Below are 20,369 nucleotides of genomic sequence, written 5' to 3'. Positions count from 1 at the left end.
TCTCTGCTTCTTCTTCTGCTCCCTCCCTCCGGGCTTCAATTTCTCTCCCTCTGACTCTGACACCCTGCTTGAACCGTATCGTACTGAATTGAAGACTTCTCTGCGTTTCCCGCCATTCCAAATATGCCCTATCCCGAGAAGTTCACCGGTTTCCAGGTCAATGGACCGGAAACCTGGCTCGAATTCAACAAGAACGAGTTCGACCCGAAGCCCTTCGGTGACTATGATGTCGACGTCAAGATTGAGTGCTGCGGTGTCTGCGGGAGTGACGTTCACACAATCAGCGGAGGATGGGGCGAGCAGAAGTTCCCCCTCGCTGTCGGGCACGGTATGTTCCGGAGCGGGTCATGCTCGTGTCGTGAAGTGGCCTGTGCCTGGCTGACCCCTTCCGCGAATAGAGATCGTTGGCAAGGCCATCCGAGTTGGACCCAAGGTGACCCTCATCAAGGAGGGGCAGCGCGTGGGTGTTGGCGCCCAGAGCTATTCCTGCCTGGACTGCCGCCAATGCAAGAACGACAACGAGACCTACTGCAAACACCAGCTTGATACCTACGGCGCTGTGTGGCCCGACACGGGCATCGTGTCTCAGGGCGGCTACTCGTCTCATGTAAGGACACACGAGCACTGGTAAGTTGACTTCAGGGTTTTGAGCAACCACCAAGCCCAGCCCAACCCCCTTGGGGCGTGTGCAATCGTCCCCCGCTAATCTTCCTCTCGCAGGGTCTTCCCCATCCCCGACGCCCTCCCCAGCACCAGCGCAGCCCCCATGCTCTGCGCCGGCCTGACGGTCTACTCGCCGCTGGTACGCAACGGCACCGGGCCGGGCAAGAAGGTCGGCATCGTGGGCCTGGGCGGCATCGGGCACTTCGGCATCCTGTTCGCCAAGGCGCTAGGCGCCGAGGTGTGGGCCATCAGCCGGACGCACGCCAAGGAGGCCGACGCCAAGAAGATGGGGGCCGACGGGTTCCTCGCGACGGCGGACAAGGGCTGGAACGAGCCGCACGCCATGACGTTCGACCTGATCGTCAGCACGGCAAGCAGCTTCGAGGGCTTCGACCTCGACGCCTACCTCAGCCTGCTCGACGTGCACGGCAAGTGGATCAGCGTGGGCCTGCCCGAGGGCGAGGGCATCAAGGTCCGCAGCCAGACGTTCCTGAGCAACGGGTGCTTCTTTGGCAGCTCGCACCTGGGCAGCAGGCGGGAGACGCTGGAGATGCTGCAGCTGGCCGCCGACAAGGGCATCAAGCCCTGGGTGGAGGAGGCGCCCATCAGCGACAAGAAGTTGGCCGAGATCTTGTCGAGGCTGCACAAGAACGACGTGCGGTACCGGTTCTGCCTGACCAACTACGCGGAGCAGTTCGGAGCGTGAAAGGCCTTATTTCATGGGGTATTAGTAATTGGGAGTCTGACGCATTTGGAGATGGCGTCGTCTGAGGCTGGACGGAAAACTCAATTTTACGCCACACTGCTTCCGGCCCGCTTCTCTGTCCTGCAGGCTGGCGCCGAAGCCCTTGCTGCTGCTTTGGCTGAATATACGTAAATTACATAGTAGATAAGCAATGGTCTATGACTGCGATGCAGTTTGCAGCACGCAAAAACGAGGACCAACTCAAGTGCCCCTTTTCTAAGGAACTTGGCGGGTCGCTTCGCCAACTACCCCTGTAGATCAGCGGGTGGGACAACAGAGGAAGACTTCAAGAGAGTAGTAAATCAGGATGTCTGGGACCATGCTTCCGTAACAATTTGCTTTGCAGGCTCGTAAGGTGGAAATATCATCCCCCACCCTTTACGGTCCCCGAGATGAGAACCGCACGTTGTATACCCATTGGTTGCCGTGGAAACACTGTAGTTAAATTTAAGAGGTGCATACTGCATCTGGTGCTACATCAGAGATAAACTTAACGGCAAATCCAGGTCCTCATTAAGGTAGACATAGTAAAATTCAGATCAAACTCAACATTCTCCATAGCTTCATATCAACCGTTGTCCCGTAGCCTCTCGGACAACTTCACAGCCTATCGCTTTTGAATTCGGTCCCAAGGACAGAGCTCGTTACTCGTCGCGACCAACTTAGTATTCGCACTCCTATAGGGAGACGAGTGCGTATAGCTTAGCTACTGATTAGACCATGGGTATTTCTCCTTGGAAAGTGTAGCTTCACGTATGTCGCTCACTTTGTCCTCAGTTGCCGAACTTTGACGAAAAAGGATTTCATCGAACAACTGCCAGCAGGTTTTTTAACTCGAGATCCATGACGGAACATCAACCTGTTCCACAATTGGACAGTATGGCGAATGTTGGCCCTGGGTTTCCGGAGCACGGCTTGCCGTGATTTGGGGAGAAGCCTCAAATGTCTTGTAATTTAATCTAATCCGGTGAAGAGCTATAGAGTTGAACGGTGACTGGCTTTGGGAGATCTGAGGAAACTAGTTAACATGACCCAAGTATACGACTCAGAAAGTAATACCAGGCTATGTCTGGTTGGCACACGAAGCTAGATTCAAAGCTGGATTGGATAAGTCAGGGAGAATGGATTCAACGAGGACCGTGTCAGCGTTGATCGCATGATTGGTTACCTAGTTGAGAGTCACAAGTCTCTCGGCTGGATATAATCATGCATGGACTGCTTCACCATCGTAGCCCGCACTCCTGACAAAAATCTTGACCCGGAACCGTTCAAGTTGAATAGTAATTGGCTCTTAGGCATGTATAGCCTCTGGTTCGCAATAGCAAATGAGATGGAACAACTACACAGTTCAAGGAGGGCAAAATGACCTTTAATATAATTATAACTCAGGAAAACCTAACCCCCGAAGCAACATTCAAATTATCTGAACCGCCTAGCCCGGTCCATTTTGAACCAGGTAATTAAAGGCACATACCCGGTTCGGGTTTCCTTTCCCTCGAAAAAAGGCGCGCATGACGTTCCCGTTCCCCTCCCGCCAAACTACGAGAGCTTCCTTATTAACCGTCGGCCCCCCCCAGAAATGCGGCGCCGTTGACATGTGACCCGCTGCAGTCCCTTATATTGCGAACCCTCCCCCGCGATTGCGTGCCTCCTCCGCATTCACTCCAGATGCCGCCATTTGCGATGTCCCCGGTTGCGAAGCGGCGGTCTTGGCGCTGGCTGCACTCGATGTAAGTACTCCCAGCGCCTACGGCGGTTCTGGATCTGGCGATCACGCGACTTACAGCCGCTGCGAGCTGTTCGCTCTCGAGGTGCTGGTCGTCGAGACCGTTGTTCGAATAACCAGAGTGATATTTGTCTCGTTGGGCAGCCTGGTGGATCGTGCTTGGCATTTGCACGGCCATTGCTTCTCAAATCTACGCGGATAATCATGGACACCTCGGCGGGACAGTGCCGGGACCGTGCCGGGATATGTCTGGTAGCGCTCCGTGATAATCACGATCGCCATCCTTGGCACCGCCGTTGTCACCCATCGTTTCAACACCGGGGGTTCGGACGGGGCATTATATCTTGGCGCAGGAGGGGGACATATTGTTGTTTAAGAAGAGGATGGCGAAGGCGATGGTGACCGCCATGTTTACATTTTGGTCTGGTGTTCCTTGCCATCCTTGAAGGAAGCGTAGTGGCATGGTCCATGAGGACTGCTGATCTGTGATGGAACGACTTGGCGAAGATTCCGCGGTATGAATATGAACCCCCAGCCAGCATGGTGTCTGTGGAGAGACTTGAAGTCAATATACACCAGAAATGCAAGTTCTTGCGAGTATTCTATCTGAGACGGCCGCGTCAGAGCAAGCCAGATACGTGTCGGTTCTATGGGGACAGGATGAGCCTCTTCTACATACGACGCGTGCCAAGAGAGTCATCTATATTGGATACTGAGCTTGAGAGAGTCTTTGAGAAGCGTCTTCCCTACTCACTCGTGCCTAAACGTAATTAGGGTAGTGTTCCCTAGCCGTTTGGGCCCAAAGTTAATTGGCGACACAGCCGTTGCCGTGCTATCCACAGTATCTGGAAGCCGGTCGAGCCATAAGAGGCTCTAAGAGGTATGTACTGTACTTGGGAAGATTGATGCGCGACCCTGCGTGTTTTTGAAGCTTGATCGGAGACATCCGGCTTCGCTCCGGAGTTTCTTTCCATGCTGATCTTCTTGGGACAGGGCCACTTAAAAGAGGAGTCAGGGTCCACGTGCAAAACAGGGGAATTGAGTGGTGAGTTGACACGTTGAATGTCGAGATTTGGCGTTTGACGATTACGTCATTCAACAGTGCCCCGCTGAATGCGAACCTTGGTATCTAGACGGACGATTTCCGTCTAGCCGTCTGCAGTAGGAATATCTAGTGATTATAGATAGAGAGGGGTTGCAGCCTCCAGGCCCGAATCAGTTGCCAATATGCTGTTATATCTGCAGGCGCCGTGATTCAAAATAATAATAATGATCGTCAGGCGAAGTGCCAGTGCATATCGCAAAGTATTTACAGTGTGGATCGTTGGACAGGGACCCCTCACACTTCTGAAAGCGCCAGGCTCAATAGGGCATGGCTTCAGGAGTATGCCCACGGTCCAAGTGCCAAGAACCCGGAACATAATATTAAACAAGCGCTTTTGTGAAAAGGGGATGACGGGAAGAAAAGGTGGGAACGGCGGAAATCTCTTCTGCTGCACCCGAAAGGCACACATCCTGTGCCATAGTAACCGACAGCATCAGCGCATTCATCATTTAATTACCTACCCCATACTTACATACGTTTGACGGGGCCTCGCCTAAACAAAATAGGTGACACCTCAAAACCTGCGCCCTGGCATGAGCCGCAAAAGAGGGGACCGGACACGTCCACCTTCCCACCAGGCTGAGCAGACAGAGCATTTTCTGGTACAGTACCATGTCCTCATACGCGATTACGAGCCAGCGGTTTTTTGTACTGTACCACAGGACTCCGTATGGTATGCGTACTTCGTGATTCGAGAACCAGCCGGCAAACTGGGAGCTTGTGCAGGGGGATGGAGGGCCCTCAGCCAGTCAACGGGCATCGCTAAGGCAGGTGCTTCACCCATTTGATCAAAGTTCGTAACTTAGTGTCTTGGCAAAAGCGATTTCCACTGGGACTTGACAGCCACTTTCCGCCACAAACCCGCCGCAGTCCACTCCTTCGCCCGAAAAACATGTTGCCAAGACCTGTATCCATCTTTTGAAACACACAGAGTTGGCTTAGCAAAGTCCCCCAGAGTCCCCCCCGACTCTTCAAGGCGGAGAGTACGTCGTAATACCCCTTTAGCGGAATGATGACTCGAGATCATCGTCCATGCAGTGCCCCTCTGGCGTGCAGGGTTTTTGGATTCTAGAGGTCTTGGCGATTTCTCCCTCCCTTTTTCAGTTTCCCCCTTCCGTGCGAACTACTACGTAACGCCGGGGGGGCCTCATCATTAAATTACGGTCCGCGCAAGACTCTGAACCTCTTGGCACGACCTCCCTCGGTCGCCCGCATGGTCCCCAGTCAGTCCCCAGTCAGTCCCCTTCGCCCCCAAACTACCTCCCTAATTCACAGACGACCATTGCGGCTCTCTTTATTTTCTTTTGATTTCTTCGTCTCTCTTTCGGCACCCTTCCCTCTTCGCCCCCAACGATCCCGACCGTCGACCGATCCCCACTCTCTATCGACGAGACACGCCGATGCGATAGAGCTGCCCCCAACTCGAGTGCGGTCTCTTCCTCTGACGTCGTGCGAGTATCCGAACAAGCGAGCCTCGCCGTCACCCAATAATCCGGGCTAGATGCCCCCGTCGACGGTAGCACTTGCACCGCGTCGTTTCTTTCTTTAGAATCGGCAGGTCTCAACTCGGCCGCGCTGGCCCCTCTCGCTCGTTTCTTGCCCCTTCGCCAAAGGGCTTAATACCAACCACACCCACCCACCGTAGCCATGTCGGCGAAATCGAACTCGAGGAACGTCAAATGGGTCGAGGTAAGTCGCTGGCTGGAGCACACAAAATCGTTCCTCAATGGCATGCCAACAAGCAGCTCCAGGGCCTCCGTGGCATCACCTCGTTCCTCGTTATCATGACGCACATGGCCCGGGCCTGGGACTTTCCGCTGTTCTGGCCCAGCGACCGCCCCGACGTGCCGCCGCGGTTCCTGCAGCTGCCCATCATCCGCATTCCCTTCCAGGGCCGGATTGGCGTGCCCATCTTCGCGTTTCTGACAGGATTCGTGTGTGCATACAAGCCGCTGCGCCTGGCCTATCAGCAGGGCAACACCCCGGCGTCGCTGCACAGCCTAGCCCGATCCGCCTTCCGCCGGCCCCCGCGCCTGATGCTGCCGGCAGTCTTTGCGACCCTGATCAGCTTCGTACTGTCGCTCCTTGGCGCCTACCAAACATCTGCCCACTGCGATAGCTTCTGGGTCCGCTTCGACACGCCAGACCCGGCCGTGAACACCTTCAATGGCCACATCCGGAGGTTATTGCGCTCCCTGTTGACCACCTGGACCAGCACCGAGAATGTCTACGACCGCCACCAGTGGGCCATGAGGCCGTTGCTGATCGGTGCCTTCCAGGTCTATCTAACCTTGGCGGCCACAATTGGGATGCGATTCAAGTACCGGATTATGGTCCATGTGCTACTGTACTCGTACTGGTTGGCGAACACGGCTGCCTTGACGGGTGCGTACAAACTCCCTCACCCCAGCTGTTCTTCCACACCCCCCGACAGCGATTCGCGCAGGGGCTACGATGCTAACCCCGTTGCTAACAGAAACATTCGGCTCGAACCTCGCCCTCGGCACACTCCTCGCCGAGTTGTCCCTCCACCGCCCGACGCAAAACTTCCTTGCCGCGCGGTCCCGGATCCTCACGTACATCGTCGCCCCGATCCTCATCACGATAGGCCTGTACCTTGGCAGCTACCCGCACGAAAGGGAGGAGTGGCAGCCGTGGTCGCGGCAGATGCGCGACATGTTTGTGGACCCTGCCGGCGATGGTACCCGAGGCACGCTCCTCGTGCCGCTCGGCAGCTACGCGCAGCGCCGCATGACCTCGGCCGCCGTGCAGATGTGCTCCCTAGCCATCTTCCTGTCGCCAGTTCTACGGGAGGCCATGTCGAACCGCTGGCTGATGTGGCTCGGCCAGCACTCGTTTGCCGTTTACCTGGTGCATGGCACCATCCTGCGCACCGTCGGAATGTGGATCGTCTACGGCGTGTCTCTCGACAAGTACGTACTGCGCGGCAGCCACGGGGAAGGGAATCCCAGGGAAACCCAGTTCCTGCACCCGCTGTCGAGGGGCCACAAGCAGGTGGCCGTCGTGGTGTTTGTCAGTTTGACGTACCTGGCGGCATGGGCCTGGATGAAGTGGGTTGATACCACATGCGCCAAAATAACCGTGTGGCTGGAGAAGAGGGTGTTTGAGGACGACGACAATGGGAAGGAAGGAATGGCCGAGAAGGGCCTTGCACAGCCGCTGCTCAACGGATGCGCGGATGGAATCCTCAGGCCGGAGGAGTCGGACCGGGCACGGCAACCGTCATGATAGTTCATGAGTAATGAGCCGGGGGTCCGAACGAAACACCACCACCAGGGGCAACCCTCTTTCTCTCCCCCTTCCGGGACACATTTTCTGATGCCCGGGATGATGTCATTTGCATCGTTTACGATGGAACGCCCATTGTGCCTTTCGATGCGCGCCAACCTTTGCCTTGATTGGCCTTCATATTGTCTCATATTTTCCGGCCTTCGGATGAAACTCCGTGTTCAGGTTCCGGGCCCACCCATGGATGGCCCGACAAGGACGCGCGTTCGGAGACATCTAACCGGTCGTGGACCTTGCATCGCCTAGCCGCACCTGCTATAACCAATTTTCTTTTTTCTTCCCTCCTCTTCCTCTATTTTTATCTCCTCGTGGGTGCATCTGGTGCATATCATTGGAGAGCGGGCAGTGACCGTCCTGTACATAGCGAGGAGCAGTGTCGGATTCGAAGCATTTAGGAGTTCTAACCATTCTACAAACGGGTTCTTTCCGGGTCGCGGACTTGGGAGATCTATTCACATGGCGAGGCATCTGGGCCCCATATTTCCTTTTGTAATTTATATCGACCTGCTGAATCAGTTCAACAATTTCTCTCCCGGGTCTTGGTGTTCGATCTCCCTTGATTCAGGGGGCTTCTCTGCCGATGATCCGTGTTGGCAACTGCTGTGAACACGTGCACGAATCAACAAGCCCATCCCGGATTGCCAAGCGAGGCCAAGAGAGACGTCATCTATGTTCTGCCATGCAACCCGCTGGTCCCGGACTCTCCCCTCCCGTCTCTGGCTTCCGTTCCCCTCCCTTGCCGTCGGAAAGGGAGCGACGATCTTCTCCCCCCTTGCGCTGTCCGCCTCCCTCACACAGAGCGATTATTACACTGTATGCTACGGATCTTGGCGCAGGGACACACGCGGCCCGGAAACACTGCCGAGTCCCGGCTATAATGGCCCGCGCCCGGGTCGGCTCCCGCTGCCGAGTTCTATTGAGCTTTACATAGTACAAACGTCGGAAGGTCTTCCATCCAAGAAAGAAGTTGTTTTAACCTTTGGTTTTTGTCTCATGATTATTAAAATCGTCAAATTACCCCAATGCCCATCCCATCCCATGCGCTAAAAATCAACAAAAACAAAAAGAAAGCGTGGTATCAAAAACTAACTAACCAACCAACCAACTAACCTACTTGGAACCATCCCCAGTCCCGCACGTCGCACCCCCCGGCGGATCCCCCTTCCCGTCCGCAGCGTGATACCGCACCTCAACCACCGTGCTCCGTATAATCCGCCCCGGCGCCTTCTCCGCATCGCCAATGATGCACTCGTCGCTCCGGCTGTCCGCCCCGGCCTCTGCGAGCTCGTGTCCGTCTTCTTCTGATCCGTCGAAGTCATAGTCGTCGTCGTCGTCGTCGTCGTCGTAACCCGGCGCACTGCTAGAAGACCCGGTCGACCGAGACCCCGAGGAGGCCTTGGACGCTCCCGCGCCGGCACCGGCAGTGGCAGTGGTAATGGCGGTGATGCGCGACGACGCGGCGTGGTGGTCGTTGGAGCGCCGGCGGTTGGAGACGCGGAGGTCGCGGAAGAGGGTGCGGAGGACGGGGATCGAGGCGGCCATTATGGTTACGGCTGATTCGGCTGTGCCCCATATTATGAGGCCGGTGAGGTTGTCTTTGCGGGGGAAGGGAGGTTAGTGCTGGGATGGATAATGGGACTGGGTGGGATTGGGGGGAGGCTTACATGTGAAGTCTCCCGCCGCGAGGGCTGGGATCTCGAGTGTCTTGACGATTGATGTCACGCCGGCGCTGGGGAATGGGATGTTAGCCTGGCTGGTCTTCTCAGGGGGGTATAAAGTTGTCCCACTTACAATATCCCCATGCTCATGGCCACGGCGACGCCGACCTTCTCTTTGCCCTTCATCTGCAGCTTCCAGACCATCTGCCACGGCAGGAGCGCCAGGACGAAATCTGTGGCAGCCGAGTATCCTGCGCCGCGTCTTGTTAGTCTGAAAATTCTCCCAAGTCGTTGCCCCCGGAATCAAGTCCCTAACCCCCGTTCCGCCACAAACAATAACCCCGCTGGGGGAAAAGGAAAACCAAAGGGGGGAAACCTACCAGCAGCAAACATGCCATACGCCAGATACACCTTATCAGGCCAGCAGGTGCCCTGGACGGTGGAGTTCCACGACCGCGCCACGGGCAGGCAGCGGACCCAGATGAACAGGGCGTTGAGCCCCATGGCGACGTTTGCGGACACGACGATGAACCACAGCAGCGCGCGCCGCGCGGGGCTGCCGCGCGTGACGCGCAGCAGCGTCAGCGCGAAGGACGTCTTGCTCCACACGGCGGCGACGATGGACAGCGTGGCCGTCAGGTTGGCGGCGAGGGACAGCGGAGGTAGCGAGGTGGGTGCCAGGGCGGATTCGTGCTGGCCTAGGCCGTGGGGGACGCTCCAGGTTGTGGTTAGGACGGTGCCGAGGAGGGCGAGCTGGGAGGCGGGGTGTGTTAGGGGAGGTGGGTTTGTGGCAGGGCGGGGGGTTAAGGGGGAGGAGGTTTTACCCATGAGAGGATTAGGACGTGGTCGTCCCACCAGAAGCCACGGTGGGCGGTCCATTTGCAGTACAGTCGTGCGAGGAGGAAGGCGGCGGAGAGGACGAGCAGGATCCAGGTTGAGATGAGGATCTTCTGCCCTTGGTCGTCGGTGCCGTCCATTGCGGGGAGGAGTGACGAGGCTGTTGCTGTGGAAGGGAGTGTCCACAATCAAGGAACGAGGTTTGAGGCGACTGGAGCAATCCCTCGCCGAGCGTCGTTGGCCTCGGGAGAAAAAAGAGAACAAGATTCACAATATCCTCATATAGTAGCAAAACGTGGACCCGCCTGGCCCACCTGGCAATGATCTCCATGGATATAAGTACTCCCCCCAGCCGTCACCTAACCCCCTCCAGGACCGTAGAACCATCTTTCCAGGGCCATCGCTCCCGAAATCTGGGGAATGTTTGTTCGACTTGGGACGAAAAGGGCCCGTCCGCACACCACCAGAGCCGCGCTTGAGCCACCGACCATGCCATTTGCGGACGAGCCGTGCGCCGAAGCCCGCGTCTCCTGGCTGTTGCGGGGCTGCCGTGTGTGGTGCAATTGCGATTGTGCCTGCGGCGGTTAGCGGGCTTTAAGCTTCGGACACAGGACACAGAGAGAATGCCCCGACGGTTCTGGGCGTGGGAGGGGTATCCAGGGGGGGCGGGTACCTCGTGAGGGGTCGAGGGGCTGGTGTTGTCTGCTCAAACCCCAACCCACGGACGGCGCATGCAGGTCGAACCCAGATTTGGGCCACACCTGATGTTGCACAGCGACTGAAGCAGTCTAGTTACGTCGTTGGTCTGTCTTGAGGGGGGTCGCTCGGCCATTTTTTAACATTTGCTTTTGGACAATTGAGGTTGGGATTTCTGCAAGTCATCGATAGTGTGTCCGCCCTTGATGGGAACGAGCCTTTTATTGCTGAGATGGACTCGCACTGATGTCTACGTCACACGCACTACACATATGATGGGCACAGCTGTCGGTGTACAAGACGCACCTGATCCTAAGCTGTGCCGCTGCGGAATAACCTCGCGGATTCAACTCGATAGCGTCACCGAGGCCCGGCGCAGGGCCACTCTGGATTGCAGCGTCGATGAATCACCGGCAACTGTGGCTCCTGATACAAGCTGCTGCCTTTATTAACGGCGATGCGATTTGTATTAATGGGATAATTACAGAGCCAAAGACGTCTGGGATTTATTTCTACCACTTAACCCAGATCCTCCAATCTCATCTCATTACCAAAGAAACATTACGTAGCAATCTATTGGGGGTCATAACCCGCGTTCACCAATCCACACCTCGCCACCTCCCCAGCTCACCATCTGCGACAGGCCGTGGTCCCCGGACCCCTCAGTAGTAGATAGGGTGGTCAGGGTCGGTCAGGTCGAAGATGACGCTCGAATGGGGACGGGCGCCACCGCGGTCCCTGGTGAAGATGGTCTCGAAGTCGATGGTGCGGTTGAAGGACAGGGCGCCGTTGGGCAGGATGTCAATCCAGTGGCCCTTGTAGTCGCCGGGGGTGTTGACGACCGAGATCTGGAGACCACCAGGTTAGTCATTTGTATCCAAAAAAGCCCCAGAGGGGGTTTGGGAGGGGGGCAAATCCTTACATCACCAGCCTGGACAAAGTATCCCGTGACGAGCAGGTTCTTCTTGTCGGGCGAGATCTTGACGTAGTGGGGGCCGATGATGGGCTGCTGCTCATTCGGGTCGTCGAGGCGCTTGACGTTGTTGAGGTCCGAGATGTCGAGCGCGGCGACGTGGTTGCCGAGCGTGATGGTGAAGTAGGCGAGCTTGCCGTCGGCAGAGATGTCCGAGTAGATGGCGAGCGAGTTCTTGGCCTTGGGGCCCAGGTCGTACAGCAGCTCGGCCACGCCCTGCGAGCCGTTCGGGTTCTTGCGGAACGGGTAGATGATCCAGACCTGGCCGGTGCCGACGGCACTGTGGAGGGACATCAATGTTAGTATTTACGGTGATGCTCTACTGGATTTTTGGGAGAGTCTTACGAGGCGAGTGCGGCTGTCTCGGGATTGCCGGGGATGAACTTCACGTCTTGTATACCTTGGCCCTGTTGGTGATGAGGTTAGCGCTGGGAAGGCTGTGGGTCGCGAGGGACAAGGGCATGCTCCTTACATTGGGAATGGTAATGGTCGAGATGATGGTCCGGGTCTTGAGGTCCCACAGGCGGAGGGTGTTCGCCTTCTTGATGCCCAGTGTAGGCTTTAGGATGGTGATGGGGACGACGAAGTCGGAAGTGATGATGATGTTCTTGTTCCAGTCGACGGTCAGGCCGTGAGGCGAGAACTGCTCCGAAAGGATGTTGAGCACGCCCGCGACATCCTCGGGCCACTCGTGGATGATGTTACCATTGGCATCGGTCTCAACAAGGCGGCCTGGGGAGGTGCCGACCGCACTGCCCATGTAGGTGATGAAGAAACCACTGGTAATTACAGGTCAGTCAAGGTCCAGCAGATGTTTTGGAGTTACTCTAAACGCATACCCTTCAGGCTTGGCCCGGATCTCATCAACGATGGAGCTCAACAAGGCACGGTTGCTATGCGAGAACTTCGGGCGGTATGGGTTGGTCACGTCGAAGTAGAAGGCAGTGTCCTGGGTCTTCAGGAGGGAGAGCAGGCCACCACCAACGAGGGTCTTGCCATCAGCAGACGGGCCGAGATGGTGGGGCGAGTTTCCGCTGGTTGGGACATCAGTCACATCGATGATTGTGCCAAAGGTGTCCTAAGGTCAAGGGTTCCCATTATTAGCCGGTGTAAGATGTATAATAACCCAAAGCAGGACATCGGACTCACGTCATCCAAGCTGGCCGTCACCAAGAAGTCCTTGTGGATGTTGTCACCGGAACCCGTCCAGAAGTACCCGATCTTCTTGGGCTTGATGTTGGACGCCGTGAAGGGGGGGCTCTCAAGCGGAGGGGTGGGGAGCTGGAGGATCGGGAGGGGCGGGGCGTTGGACGCTAGAGGCTCCGTGACTCCGGGGATGGAAGGGATCAGGGGTGGCAGGCTGATACCAAACGGCGCCTTCTTCACGACTGGCGCCACGCCGGCGGCGACGTAGGCAACCAAGTGGGCCAAGAGGGCGGCAGCAACTGTAGTCGACCGCATGGTGAATAGGGGGTGTGGCAAAAGAGATCGAGAAGGGGCTTCGAATGGGTTCGAATGGGTTCGAATGGGTTCGAAGGTGATGATCTGTGATGATCTGTGTTGCAGTGGAATGCAGAGAAGGGGTGAGAGAGATTGAGAAGGTTTCCGTCCTTATATATCTTCTTCGAATGTCTCGCATCAGCGGGTGTCAATGCTCTCCCCCCCTCCCCTTCAACTCCAAAACCAAGCAGAGGAGTATCGTGGGAATGGTATCATCCAGCCTCACGAAGGCAACATCCTCGCCGGCGACTATCGTTATTTCCAACTAGGAGGAATTCTGCTCTAGCCTCTAGCCGTCCCACACCATCTTGATGTCCTAGTCCTCGAAGGTCGGGAAACGTTGCGGATGGGAGTGGAAAACGTAAGACCGGACAAGCCTGTTTCCCGACCAGTTTCTTCAGCCCCTGCATTTTTAGTGCGATCTTTTATCGAAGTTAGCCACTCAGAATTCTTCCTTTGGCTAGGGGCTTGTATGTACGATCTGGACTGCCGTGACTTACAGGCAGGCAAAGTCATGGGATATTGAGTCGCTTGCTGCCATGTATCCGAACTTGCTCTCTTTCACAGCCTCATACTCATCATGATAGAGAGAAGAAGAGTTTCAAATTTCACCTCTTCCATTTGGACGAGCGGTAGGAGCGGTAAAGGGGCGGTGATATGGATGCACACTCGTGCCCAGTGAAGTTTAGTCTTCTTGATAACAAAGGCAAAGAAAACTGAGACATGTTCAGCAAAACGTTCCTGAACCCCCTGTCTCGAAGAAACGCTCCGGACTCACGCGATGGAGAGCAAGCAAGAGAAGGTCGCCGACCTCTACTTCTAGAATAGGAACTGATCTGCCAAACACGACTCCCAGGACCAGGCTTTCACGATTCTGTCATCGGTGAGGAGGAGGTGTTGTCCATTAGCTGGCTTGGCAAAGGCATACGCGCCACTGAAAACCAAGGAAAGTTGGGATGACAGACGCAAGGACGCATCCAGAACCGGGGGGGGTGGGGGGGGGGGGAGGCATCGCCAGATGCAGGTGACGACGATCTGTCACCCACAGCCTTGGATTTGCATCTGGGCACTAAGTGGGCCCTTGGCCACGGGGAAGACCAGAGAGAGAGGAAGAATCTGCAGATTTGCTGCTGGGAAAAGGATGGTCAGGGCCCTGATCGTGGGGGGTTCCTGTCCAGATCACTGATTCACTGTAGTGTTGACGAATGAGAAGTATGCGATCGCATAATCCCTTCATTTCAGAAGGGCCGAGGTTAAGATTTGAATACCAGGTTCCTGCAGCGTGAAGTTCAGCTCCTCATATCAAGATGAGTCTATGCAAGGCCGCATCAGAGTGCCGAAGCTCAGGTGCCGGATCTTGGACAGCCCGTCCGGGCGCAGGCCACGCCGATCGCCCCCAAACCGGGATCGAGGCATGCAGACGAAAAACAAGCGTATTTAAGCTTCAGGGGACAGGGGCCGGACCGACTCTCGTTAGCTGCTATTAGTTGAATAATAATCCAGGGCATGTCGTTGACCTGTCACGGAGAGAGCGACTGGAGAGGAACCAATCAGACGCCACATGACGTTCGACAAGGGTAGTTGGGTAGGTCAGCGTGGGGGTTCCGCGCCGGTGCCAAGACCGGCCGACCGATCACGACATCGACCCCAGATCTGTCGACAGAGTCCGTGCCTGGCAACTCCCGGCCAACTTCGGCGATCTCGGGGAAGATCTCAATAGAAATCGACCCTGGACGGCAGCAGCCTCGTGCTGATAAAGAGACCGAGATGGGCAATTGTAAATGTAGATCTCCAGGTGGACCAGGCCCCCGGAGCGGTGCAGCTCTCGATAGCGTGTCGTCGACGAGAGGCTGGGAGGTCGAAGCTCCGGATTCGCCATTTTGGATGCATATTGTGGGACGCGTGGGCGTGAGCCATCCGGGGAAACACATCACGTCCGCGGGGATCTTCTCATTTTACCCCCGTGCCCCTACGTGTAAACAAAAAGTGTGATTGGCAATGGACGTGGGAGCGCGCAGATGGCGCGATGCGGCATCGTGGGTGCTTTAAAAGGGTTGCGTCCAGATGGAGGAGGAGCCGGTCCCGCAGGATAGGAAGCTTCTCTCCCTTCACTTATCCCTCTTCCCTCTCTTGCGATTGAGTGATTTAAGTGACAGCCACCATGATCCCAACACTTCCAGTCCTGCTGGTATCCATCCTGGGGCTCGGCATCGCTTCTGCAGCACCTCAGAATGGCCAGAAGGGCGGGTTCAGCGATGGTCAGCCAAACGATGGCAATGGCAAAGGAGGGCCGCTTCTTGGTAAGTCTCTCTCTGCTTCCAAAGAAAGAGGCCCGACCCCAACAGTTATGGAAATTGCACAGCTTGCTAACATCCCATGGTGTTGTCCTGCAGGAGGAACGAACAGGGCGCTCGACCTGCAGAATCCAGACAATCTCGGCCAGCAGCCTACCGACAATGGTGTCGTGCCGAACGTGAAGTGGAGCTTCTCCGACTCCAAGACGCGTCTCCTCAAGGGTGGCTGGGTCAGGGAGCAGGTCATCACAGATCTCCCCTCGAGCCACGACATTGCAGGCGCTCAACAGCATCTCGTCAAAGGCGCCGTTCGTGAACTCCACTGGCATCGTGTTGTACGTTTACAGGGCTCCCAGGGGAACTGAAGATTTCCGATTTAACGCCATTTTCTAGGCCGAGTGGGGAATTGTCTACGCCGGAAGGGTGCTTATCAGCGCTGTCGACGAGTTCGGCCGATACCAGGTCGAGGAGCTCGGCTATGGCGACATCTGGTACTTCCCCAAGGGCGCGGCACACACAATCCAGGGGCTGGACGAGGAGAATGAGTATCTCTTGGTCTTCGACGAGGCCGACTTTGACAAGATTGGGTCAGTGTTTCATGTCTGGCCCCATTATTATATTCTCTCCTACCATGGACCCATACTTACTTGATTCCACACTGGCAGCACGACTTTCATGGTTGACGATTGGATTGCCCACACCCCGCGCCATATCCTCGCCAAGAACTTCGGCGTGGACCCGTCTGTCTTCGACAATGTCCCTGCTCCAAACCCGTACATTTTCAACGGGACGGTCAGCACTCGGAATGTCACCGACGGACCGGCTGGCACCCTCTCAGGGGACAGCTCCTACGTCTACCGCACCCTTCAGCACCCTCCTGAGAAGGTGCCCGGCGGAGGTGGCGAGTTCCGGAAGATTGACTCGACCAACTTCCCCATCAGCAAGACCCTTGCGGCAACCTTTGTGACGCTCAAGCCTGGTGGCCTCCGAGAGCTCCATTGGCATCCGAACGTAAGACTCTCCCTATGTCTCCTCCCAGATTCAGCGTCTTTCATGATGTGTACTGACACGTCATCTATCAGGCTGAGGAGTGGCTTTACTTCCACCAGGGTCATGCTAGGGCCACCGTCTTCATCGGCAACAGTGCTGCGCGGACCTTTGACTTCACCGCTGGCGATACTGCTGCGTTCCCGGATAACTCAGGGTGAGAGAACATTGCGGCCTGCAACTTGCCAAATTGTTGCTTCAAATTCCAACCGAACCCTCTCTAATCTTCCGTTGCAGGCACTACATTGAGAACACCTCCGACACCGAGGACCTTGTCTGGATCGAGATCTACAAGTCCGACAGGGTGGCTGACATTCCATTGACCCAGTGGCTGGCCCTGACTCCGGCGGATCTCGTTGCGCAGACACTGAAGGTGCCAATCAGCTTCGCGGAGCAGTTGAAGAAGGACAAGCAGGTTTTGGTTGCCTGATTCACGTTTGAGGTAGGGGCGCCAGGTAATCGGTCAAGCTGTTGTCAGGGGTAGGGCTTGGTGTAAGTATCGAATGGGTTTTTTCTTGAGAAACCGAGGTTTACCTTGTTCTCACATAACTCGCCATGCACTGGCTTATAATGTAATTCGTATTTTATTAATCCACTCGTGATTACTCAAGCCCGACCAGGGATTCCCGTGAACCTTACGACGAGACCGCTAGAATAGTATCGACGAGGTCTTGGCATTTCATCATGATTCTTAAATTTGATACCTGACTCTTCACAAGAAGGAATCTCTACGTACAGACAAGTGACCAGCACAATACCGGAAAGTAAATGTTCGTGTTTCGGCACTTGTTGTGTGCTGCGGCAATTGCCTTTCCTTCAGGCTCACCATGGGCGTGAGATACAAGTGAGCAGCTCACACCCGGCCACAATCCTCCAACGATAGAATCGACAAGTCGAGTGATAACCTGACTTTCATGCAAATAAACCGGAAACTTTGACCTCGGGGGCACTATCTGAAGTGACTAGTTGGAGGACGGGATTGTCCGTTGGCTTTTCTTCTAGATACCTGGTACTAAGGGTTGTCAACTTACTGGAGAGACGTATCAATTCCAAATACTATTAAAACTCAATTCCAAGGCTACAGATCAATATATACTCCTCGCCGGGTCATATGATATAACAAAGATGGTATCTAAATAACACAACTGCCTTGTAAATCACAACCCACGTGTTTGACAAAAATCTAGTATGTCCCTTCCCAAAGTAGCACCGGAATCCTTTTCCTGTACTGCCCCGTACACGAGCCCCATTCCCTATGAACACTCTCCTCTTATCATTTCAACCCGTGTGTCTGCACTGACAGCCTGTCTAATTCCCCATAAAGTATGATCATCCAAAGTCATGCCATACACCAGCTACACCGTCTGTGTGTTCCTTGACGACCTTTGCACATAGTCAGCGGCTGTGTCCCTATGCGGGCTCACCATCTCGTACCTGTTCCTATGCCCACTCCTGCGTCCGCCCCTGCGCCCGCTCCTCTGCTCCATCCTAGTCCCCTCAGGCAACTTGGGGACTCTCCTGAGCGTCAAGCCCATGCCCAGGCAGATAGTCACAGCGACAATCTCCATGATGACCTCCATGCCGAGGTAGCGCCACACGGTAGCCGTCTCGCCGGCGAAGACGCGCAGGCACGACGACACGATGCGCACGAGGACGAAGGGCAGGGCAAGCGCGACGGCCAGCAGGACGCGGCGCTCGCCGGCCTCGATCAGCGAGTGCCGGAGCGCGACCATGGCCGTCTGCACGCACAGCAGGACGTAGCCGGCGAGCATCAGGCCGAGGGCCACGCGGGAGATGCTGGCGTACTGGATCTGCACCCCCGAGGAGGCGGTGACCTCGTAGGTCGACTGGGTGCCGCCGACGATGCTGAGGATGAGGGCCACGAGGAGGATGGTGTCGACGGCTCGCCGGTAGCGGGGTTGAAGGATCGTCACGCCGCTGCGGTGGATGCTGTCCATGACGCGCGCGACGAGGCTGAGGAGGGTCAGGATGAGGGGGGAGAGGCCGAGGTTGTTCAGCGTCAGCCAGCCGGCGTAGAGGTTTGTGTTGGTGGCGTCGGAGATGGTGGCGAGCCGGAGGGCGCTGCCGATGATGCGCGCGAGAGAGAGGATGATGAGGAAGTAGAAGCCGGCGCTCCTGCGGAAGCCATGTCTGAAGCCGAGGAACACGGAAATGATGAGGAAGGGAACATATATTACAATCTCGGCGATTGAGATATGGTCATATGTGTCGATGGCTCGATGCATCATGGAGGGATGTGCGTTGCGGAGGGGGAAATTTGAGATGGATGGAATCGAGATGAGAGAGAAGTGAGAACCCAGTCTGTGTTTTGAGGTTCTGACCACGACTTTATGTACATGTCTGCCGGCCCTGAAGTGTTTTCCGCCATGCTCACTGTCCAGTGCCTCCGCATTGGTTACAGTACGCCGGGGTTCGACGATCGACGACGACTCGCCAATCGCCTGGCGGGGTGCCAAGAGCGAATGCGATAACGACGACCTCCCCTGAGCTGGTAGCCAATCGGGAGTACCGAATATTGTCGGTACGAGTCGCTTACTCACTACCTTGTCGCTAGCGTCAGCCCTGCCCAGACTCAGGCACGTGAAAACGATAACGAGAACGAGTGCCTTTCATGACGCGTCAGCCACGTTGCGCAGCCACCATTCCCGCTGTTGGTCGAGCTCAAATCCACGGCAATGCGGCAACTTTGCGTTGCAAAAAGGGCCGCAGAGCCACAAAGAAGTGGAGCGTCAATCCAACCTACATACGTACTTACCTACGACATATTTGCTCCGCTTTCCCGGCCATCTACGAGTTCCTCAAGGAATTAACATCACCGTTGATAGTTCCTAGGAATAATTTCCCAGCGATGGTTCACTGTTGAACACCGGCTTTAATTGAGTTTTCCTTGCCATTATTGCAACAGAATTCTCCTGTGTGTGGATTTCGCCGTGCTAGGAAAATCCCCACACCCTCGCCATCGATCACGACTGACACGCAGGGCAACTCTCGGAGCTGCTACAACGACGGGCACGCGCTCGACCGCGGCCCGTTGCTCGACTCCGCCAGTACCCTCCGCGTCCGCGTCGAGGCGGAGCCTTAGTGGACCCCGACCCGTTTCTCGAGTAGGAGATTGAGCCGCCCGACTTGGTATTCGGCGTGGAGACGGCCTTATCGGTCGACGTCAAGCTCTCGGGGCGTATGTTTGGCTTGACGCTCATTTGTTTATTCCTTATTAGTTGTCCGCTGGTTAGTCACTGGTTCTGGTTCTGATGTTGCTCCTGGGCTTGGGCTTTGGCTTGGGCCTGAGCTTGTGACTTGGCCTGCCTTTATAATGCCCTGACGTGATCCCCCGGACTCGGTGGTTCTGGGAGTTGATCCAGCGTGCCAAGCGTGTTGATATCAACAATGTCCATCCAGGTCAAGTGCTTGATGTAGGCGAGCAGATCGGGCACTAGCAGTTGCCCAGACGGAGGTGCGTCAGAGACTCTCGAGTTCATCCTTCGCCATCCTCGCGATACCGGCTTCCTCTTCGCATTCTGGAACGACCGAGGTCGCTAGTTCTGGGCAGAGAAAAAGGCCTTGAGGATCGACATCCGCAACCACGGCCGGGTCTTTGACCGGTTCGAGTTCGACTCCACCGCCAACTGCACCCGCCTGCACGAGCTGCGCCTGGATCGCCGCGGCCAAGTATTCGGCGCTCGGGGGGGGGGGGGGGGGGGGGGGGGTGGGGGGGGGGGGGTGGGGGGGGGGGGGGGGGGGGCGAGGGGGGGGGGGGGGGGGTTATGCTGTTACGCTCCGGGGGCTGCCTTGTCA

General features: G+C 56.2%; 6 protein-coding genes across 6 annotated transcripts; 3 read left to right on the top strand and 3 right to left on the bottom strand.

Annotated features, from left to right (window-relative positions):
- Nucleotides 1-69: 69 nt before the first annotated feature.
- Nucleotides 70-1,369, top strand: QBC33DRAFT_590125 (NADP-dependent alcohol dehydrogenase; the record flags this gene model as incomplete). The annotated part of the gene is made up of 3 exons (XM_060431606.1): nt 70-328; nt 399-627; nt 721-1,369. The coding sequence occupies exons 1-3, from the start codon at nt 124-126 to the stop codon at nt 1,367-1,369; spliced, it is 1,083 nt and encodes a 360-aa protein (XP_060281797.1). The 5' UTR covers nt 70-123.
- A 4,207-nt stretch (nt 1,370-5,576) lies between these two features.
- On the top strand, nt 5,577-7,850 carry QBC33DRAFT_124107 (acyltransferase family-domain-containing protein). The gene is made up of 3 exons (XM_060422007.1): nt 5,577-5,928; nt 5,991-6,624; nt 6,716-7,850. Exons 1-3 carry the CDS (start codon nt 5,887-5,889, stop codon nt 7,486-7,488), a joined length of 1,449 nt encoding a protein of 482 aa, XP_060281796.1. The 5' UTR covers nt 5,577-5,886; the 3' UTR covers nt 7,489-7,850.
- Nucleotides 7,851-9,012: 1,162 nt separating this feature from the next.
- On the bottom strand, nt 9,013-10,183 carry QBC33DRAFT_425451 (uncharacterized protein; the record flags this gene model as incomplete). The annotated part of the gene is made up of 5 exons (XM_060424140.1): nt 9,013-9,143; nt 9,213-9,277; nt 9,340-9,457; nt 9,587-9,959; nt 10,031-10,183. Coding segments are annotated over 5 exons (840 nt in total), but the record flags the coding sequence as incomplete, so codon positions are not given.
- A 1,216-nt stretch (nt 10,184-11,399) lies between these two features.
- Nucleotides 11,400-13,173, bottom strand: QBC33DRAFT_571274 (uncharacterized protein; the record flags this gene model as incomplete). Its single annotated transcript, XM_060430600.1, has 6 exons — nt 11,400-11,587; nt 11,662-11,992; nt 12,058-12,119; nt 12,185-12,491; nt 12,552-12,790; nt 12,862-13,173. The coding sequence occupies 6 exons, from the start codon at nt 13,171-13,173 to the stop codon at nt 11,402-11,404; spliced, it is 1,437 nt and encodes a 478-aa protein (XP_060281794.1).
- Nucleotides 13,174-15,049: 1,876 nt separating this feature from the next.
- On the top strand, nt 15,050-16,983 carry QBC33DRAFT_590121 (Bicupin, oxalate decarboxylase/oxidase; the record flags this gene model as incomplete). The annotated part of the gene is made up of 6 exons (XM_060431605.1): nt 15,050-15,512; nt 15,606-15,841; nt 15,900-16,093; nt 16,172-16,517; nt 16,589-16,710; nt 16,791-16,983. Exons 1-6 carry the CDS (start codon nt 15,374-15,376, stop codon nt 16,981-16,983), a joined length of 1,230 nt encoding a protein of 409 aa, XP_060281793.1. The 5' UTR covers nt 15,050-15,373.
- Nucleotides 16,984-17,607: 624 nt separating this feature from the next.
- On the bottom strand, nt 17,608-18,964 carry QBC33DRAFT_543251 (uncharacterized protein). The gene is made up of 2 exons (XM_060428358.1): nt 17,988-18,964; nt 17,608-17,936 (listed from the first exon to the last, which is right to left on the bottom strand). Exons 1-2 carry the CDS (start codon nt 18,800-18,802, stop codon nt 17,909-17,911), a joined length of 843 nt encoding a protein of 280 aa, XP_060281792.1. The 5' UTR covers nt 18,803-18,964; the 3' UTR covers nt 17,608-17,908.
- Nucleotides 18,965-20,369: the final 1,405 nt, after the last annotated feature.

The sequence above is a fragment of the Phialemonium atrogriseum genome (genome assembly GCF_030411735.1).
Source record: "Phialemonium atrogriseum strain 8032-3 unplaced genomic scaffold QBC33scaffold_18, whole genome shotgun sequence".
Classification (NCBI taxonomy): domain Eukaryota; kingdom Fungi; phylum Ascomycota; class Sordariomycetes; order Cephalothecales; family Cephalothecaceae; genus Phialemonium; species Phialemonium atrogriseum.
Note: the sequence above shows the minus strand (reverse complement) of the source record. Positions and strands in the feature narration are given on the sequence as shown.

What these genes read in the sequence shown, in the direction of transcription:
- QBC33DRAFT_543251 (XM_060428358.1), bottom strand. Translation starts at nt 18,802, where the DNA reads ATGATGCATCGAGCCATCGACACATATGACCATATCTCAATCGCCGAG. An exon ending in AGGAGTGGGCATAGGAACAG is followed by an intron (nt 17,937 to 17,987) that starts GTACGAGATGGT and finishes CTATGTGCAAAG; the next exon opens with GTCGTCAAGGAACACACAGA.
- QBC33DRAFT_124107 (XM_060422007.1), top strand. Translation starts at nt 5,887, where the DNA reads ATGTCGGCGAAATCGAACTCGAGGAACGTCAAATGGGTCGAG. An exon ending in GGAACGTCAAATGGGTCGAG is followed by an intron (nt 5,929 to 5,990) that starts GTAAGTCGCTGG and finishes AAGCAGCTCCAG; the next exon opens with GGCCTCCGTGGCATCACCTC. An exon ending in GAACACGGCTGCCTTGACGG is followed by an intron (nt 6,625 to 6,715) that starts GTGCGTACAAAC and finishes CGTTGCTAACAG; the next exon opens with AAACATTCGGCTCGAACCTC.